The following is a 6,000-nucleotide window of genomic DNA, read 5'->3' as shown; positions in this document are numbered from 1 at the left end:
GCACCTCTGCAACCCAGGGCAGCTGGCACCTAGTGTTCTGGGGGAGGCAGTGCCCTATAGAAGTTGCCTTCCCCCTTCCTTTCGTCTTTTAGGCACCCCGGCTGGGTTGGGCTGCTGGCCATCCATTACTTCCTTCAGAAGGTAAACTTTAATGTGGATACATAAACTTTTAGAAATGGCGAGAAAGGAAAAGAACAACCACACACCATGAAGAAAGACATTTATTATTTGTAAATCAGACAACCCAACAACACATTGTGAGCGGATTATACATCCAAGGATCTGATGCCAACAGTTAAATGTACTCAGTCCATAGCATTTCACACAGTTTAATCAAACAAAGCTTGCTCTCTGCTAGACGTGATGAAACAAGCCATTTTTATTTTGTCCTCACAAAACATCTGCTATGCGTTAGGTTTCAGGCAAAAGCTTTCATGCTGCGTCAAATGTTTTTAAGTAAAAATCATGAAGTGGTGACACCCGGACGGGTATCCTTGGTTCGAAGGTGAAGCATTTCTTGAAATGCTGGATGCTTTAACCGTACCTGGCCTTCTCGTTGGCAAGTGCCAGCCTGCGTATGTTGGCCACACAGCCGGCCGCGGCCTCCTGCAACACTTCGTCTGTGGATCCCACCAAACTGAGGAGCAGCTGAGAAAAGACGAAACAACAGGATCAATTAGAGAGAAGGGGAAAAATTAAAACTGGAAATATAACTTTGAATGAAGAATGAAGAGTAGGAAAAAAAAAAGAAGGATCCCCGTTCAGGAGGAGAACATCATCCAGCTCCAGCAAAGTTTAGACATGGCGAGATGTTTTACGTGTTCTTTTCGGCTTAAAGGGTGAATTACGTACTCGAGGACGTCAGTGGGAATTAAAAGGAAGTGCATTTAGGAGTGAAGGCCGGTAGCTCTTCTTTACGCAAAGAGTTGTGGGACTCTGAAACAAACGACAGAGACACGGAGCTGAAACTTTGACAACCTGGATGAGATGTTGGAACAGCATAGCTGTTAGCTAAACAAATGGCCTTCAAGAAATTGAACGGTCTCCTCTCGTTTGTCAAATTTCAGATGTTTCTCCAAACCATATACAGTATATATATATATTGTCACGCATGCGCACATAGGGAGCTGCTGAAAGACCCAACGAGCAACATAGCATATCGTGCCAGGGGACAAAGGCGGGGTATTAACCTCTCTATCTTTATTTCCACAGAAAGACCGAGACAACACCGCCTTGAATTCACCAGGACTCCCTAAACAACACTCAGCCACTTCCACGTTCCTTTCTTCCCTCTGGTCCCCCCTTCTGATGATGTCATGAATCCCATCTACCACCACGGTTCCTTCCCAGCATTCCATCTGCCTGTTTTCCAGTCCCACCCCATAAATTGTTCCCCTACGCATACCATGATTGTCTGTTGTAAATGTTAAAGTGAACACTGACCTTGAACTTGCAGTATACGAGGCCGGCCGGAAAACCCCAAACCTTTATGCTTGTCTGTGCTTTTGTTTTGCAATATATATATAAATAATATAAAATATACAGTACTGTGCAAAAGTTTTAGGCAGGTGTGAAAAAATGCTGTAAACAAAGAATGCTTTCAAAAATGGAAGTGTTAATCATTTATTTTCATCAATCAACAAAATGCAGTGAATGAACAAAAGAGAAATCAAAATCAAATCAATATTTGGTGTGACCACCCTTTGAATTCAAAACAGCATCAATTCTTCTAGGTACACTTGCACACAGTTTTTGAAGGAAGTCGGCTGGTAGGTTGTTCCAAACATCTTGGAGAACTAAGCACAGATCTTCTGTGGATGTAGGCTTCCTCACATCCTTCTGTCTCTGCATGTAATCCCAGACACACTCGATGATGTTGAGATCAGGGCTCTGTGGGGGCCACACCATCACTTCCAGGACTTCTTGTTCTTCTTTACGCTGAAGATAGTTCTTAATGACTTTGGCTGTATGTTTGGGGTCGTTGTCCTGCTTTAGAATAAATTTGGGGCCAATCATACGCCTCCCTGATGGTATTGCATGATGGATAAGTATCTGCCTGTATTTCTCAGCATTGAGAACACCATTAATCCTGACCAAATCTCCAACTCCATTTGCAGAAATGCAGCCCCAAACGTTCAAGGAACCTCCACCATGCTTCACTGTTGCCTGCAGACACTCATTACTGTACGGCTCTCCAGCCCTTCGACGAACGACCTTCCTTCTGCTACAGCCAAATATTTCAAATTTTGACTCATCAGTCCAGAGCACCTGCTGCCATTTTTCTGCACCCCAGTTCCTATGTTTTCGTGCATACTTGAGTCGCTTGGCCTTGTTTCCACGTTGGAGGTATGGCTTTTTGGCTGCAGCTCTTCCATGAAGACCACTTCTGGACAGACTTCTCCGGACAGTAGATGGGTGTACCTGGGTCCCACTGGTTTCTGCCAGTTCTAAGCTGATGGCACTGCTGGACATCTTCCGATTTCGAAGGGTAATAAGCTTGATGTGTCTTTCATCTGCTGCACTAAGTTTCCTTGGTTGACCACTGCGTCTACGATCCTCAGTGTTGCCCGTTTCTTTGTGCTTCTTCAAAAGAGCTTGAACAGCACATCTTGAAACCCCAGTCTGCTTTGAAATCTTTGTCTGGGAAAGACCTTGCTGATGCAGTAGAACTACCTTGTGTCTTGTTGCTGTGCTCAATCTTGCCATGACATGAAACTGTCTTCCACAACCTCACCTTGGTAGCAGAGTTTGGCTGTTCCTCACCCAGTTTAAAGCCTCCTACACAGCTGTTTCTGTTTCAGTTAATGACTGTGTTTCAACCTACGTGTGACATTGATGATCATTAGCACCTGTCTGGTAGAATTGGTTGATCAAACACCTGACTAGAATCCTTCAAAATCCCTGACTTTGTGCAAGTGGACCTATAAGAATTGATGCTGGTTTGAAGGCAAAAGGTAGTAACACCAAATATTGATTTGATTTAGATTTTTCTTTTGTTCGCTCACTTTGCATTTTGTAAATTGATAACAAACAATCATTATTTATATTTCTGAAAGCATTCTTTGTTTACAGCATTTTTTCACACCTGCCTAAAACTTTTGCACAGTACTGTGTATATATATATATATATATATATATATATATATATATATATATATATATATATATATATATATATATACAGAGAGAGAGAGAGAGAGATATTTCTGAACTCTTTTGAGACCCTCCCCTATGGGGTGACACGCCAAAACGTGATTGACACGTCTGTCAAGGGCCTCCACTTAGGCAACCACAGGTTAACAGCAGCCTGCAAGTTTGCAGCCCCTCACAGGTTTGCAGCAACACGGAGGCAACGGCACACTCACCGCCTCCTCGTGCAACATGTCTGTCGCCCGATGGGTGATGCAGGGAACACCATAACTTGGCCACTGACCTGACCCGGCCCTGCCTGTTTGCTGTGTCTGTGTGTAAGTTGAGTGGTAGCTCCTGCTGCAGTAAATAGCTTTGCTATTTGGAACCTAATCAAGGACTTTGTTAAATGGTGCGACTCAAACCACCTACACCTGAACAACAGCAAAACCAAGGAGCTGGTGGTGGATTTTAGGAGGCCCAGGCCCCTCATGGACCCCGTGATCATCAGAGGTGACTGTGCAGAGGGTGCAGACCTATAAATACCTGGGAGTGCAGCTGGATGATAAACTGGACTGGACTGCCAATACTGATGCGCTGTGCAAGAAAGGACAGAGCCGACTATACTTCCTTAGAAGGCTGGCGTCCTTCAACATCTGCAATAAGATGCTGCAGATGTTCTATCAGACGGTTGTGGCGAGTGCCCTCTTCTACGCGGTGGTGTGCTGGGGAGGCAGCATAAAGAAGAGGGACACCTCACGCCTGGACAAACTGGTGAGGAAGGCAGGCTCTATTGTTGGCATGGAGCTGGACAGTTTGACATCTGTGGCAGAGCAACGGGCGCTGAGCAGACTCCTGTCAGTCATGGAGAATCCACTGCATCCACTAAACAGGATCATCTCTAGACAGAAGAGCAGCTTCAGCGACAGACTGCTGTCACCGTCCTGCTCCACTGACAGATTGAGGAGATCATTCCTCCCCCAAACTATGCGACTCTTCAATTCCACCGGGGGGTAAACATTAACATTATATAAAGTTATTGTCTGTTTTTACCTGCATTGTTATCAATCTTTAATTTAATATTGTTTTTTGTATCAGTATGGTGCTGCTGGAGAATGTGAATTTCCCCTTGGGATTAATAAAGTATCTATCTATCTATCTATCTATCTATCTATCTATCTATCTATCTATCTATCTATCTATCTATCTATCTATCTATCTATCTATCTATCTATCTATCTATCTTTGCTGTTCCTGTTTCAAGTTGAATAAATCTGATTTCCCTAAAAGCATTAGAATCAGCCTTGTGTTTTGGGTGCAAGGCAGCAATTCACATGTTACTATATATATATCTCTCTATTATAATAAAAAAATCTTGGGTCGAGACGTAACCTTCTTGGACAGACACTTTGACGTCCCATGAGACTAGACTTTACAACCTTTGGAAACAAGACCCGTGAGACGGTCACTTTCACACGTCACGCCCTACTTACAGACAATTTAAAACAAGATCACGGACATCTAACTTCTCAGTTGTTGGAATGCTTGTGGCAGACACACTTCATGTGCTCCCAGCTCTTAAAAATTTTATACGTTCTAGATAGCACGTCAACGACTAAGCGAAGAAGAAAGAGCAGCTATGTGCAAATTCTGAAAATAAGGAAAGTAATAATCAGCCCTGACCAAGTGGAATTGAAAACCTCGTAGGTCCAATCAGGGTTAGAAATAAAAGACTTCATAAAGACGTTGGCGCGATACACACGCAGAGCAGGTTAGAGATTATGAAAGCAGTGGAAGTCGAAAGGCTCAAAAAAATAAAAGAAAGTAAAGATTTAAATGATCTTTTAAATGATCAACACACAGTGAAACAAGCAGAACACGCAGCACGGCACAAGCAGCAGGAGCAACACAGCAGCTGATCCGACCGTATCTCCTTAGCGTGCCCTCAGCCCCGCCGTTCACAACGCGAGTAGCGTTATAAGTCACACATAAAAGAGATTTAACCACACCCGGGGCTGGAAATAAAGGACAAAAAGTAGATGACAAAGTAGAACGTCATAAAGAATTCAAAAATGTTGGGAGTGATACACATGCAGAGCAGGTTAGAGATAATGGAAGTACGAAAATTCGAAAGTCTCAAAAAAATGATAGTAAAGATCAAATTAGCGCAAACAAATGGAAATTATTACTCAGTGAAATAACGGAACAGTAAAAAGAAATGGAATATATGGAGATAGGTGATATGTCAGAAGTGTGTAGGTATTGTAAGGCTTTAAAGTTTAAGTCGGAGACTTGTAGATCGTCTAATTCATGTTGCCATCAGGGAAGAGTAGTGTTTCTTCCCAATGAAGAGGCGTATCCGCTAGAATTAAAAAAGAATTGTTGTTTGGTGAAAGTGAAATCCACAAACACTAAAAGGAAAAATATCCAAGTCTCTATTTTGCCTTTGATTCCTGTATGTCTAATCATTTTCCTCTGATGATGACAGCAAGTAGGCTATTGGAAGCTTAGGGGTTAATAAAAGAAAACTATTTTAATAATAATTTTTTTTTAATAATTTTTTGCATTTATATAGCGCTTTTCTCACTACTCAAAGCGCTCAGCAATTGCAGGTTAAGGGCCTTGCTTAAGGGCCCAACAGAGCAGAGTCCCTAATGGCATTGACGGGATTCGAACCGGCAACCTTCCGATTGCCAGTGCAGATCTCTAGCCTCAGAGCCACCACTCCGCCCATATTTTAAGATATGTGATTCATTTTCTTCCTTTGTAGATTATTAGCTACATATATACTGTATATATATATATATATATATCTATCATAAAAAAAAATCCAGGCAGGGAGACGAGACGTGATTGTCTCGGAAGATAAGT

At 42.5% G+C, this 6,000-nt stretch overlaps 1 protein-coding gene across 1 annotated transcript in view; it reads right to left on the bottom strand.

Annotated features, from left to right (window-relative positions):
- Nucleotides 1-203: 203 nt before the first annotated feature.
- Nucleotides 204-6,000, bottom strand: part of odad2 (outer dynein arm docking complex subunit 2) — a 194,351-nt gene continuing 188,554 nt past the window's right edge. Inside the window, exon 19 of the mRNA XM_028804347.2 lies at nucleotides 204-648. Within this exon, the coding sequence (XP_028660180.1) occupies nucleotides 535-648 (114 nt within the window). The 3' untranslated portion in view covers nucleotides 204-534. The remainder of the gene's footprint in view (nucleotides 649-6,000) is intronic.

This window comes from Erpetoichthys calabaricus, chromosome 6, assembly GCF_900747795.2.
Source record: "Erpetoichthys calabaricus chromosome 6, fErpCal1.3, whole genome shotgun sequence".
Lineage (NCBI taxonomy): Eukaryota > Metazoa > Chordata > Cladistia > Polypteriformes > Polypteridae > Erpetoichthys > Erpetoichthys calabaricus.
Note: the sequence above shows the minus strand (reverse complement) of the source record. Positions and strands in the feature narration are given on the sequence as shown.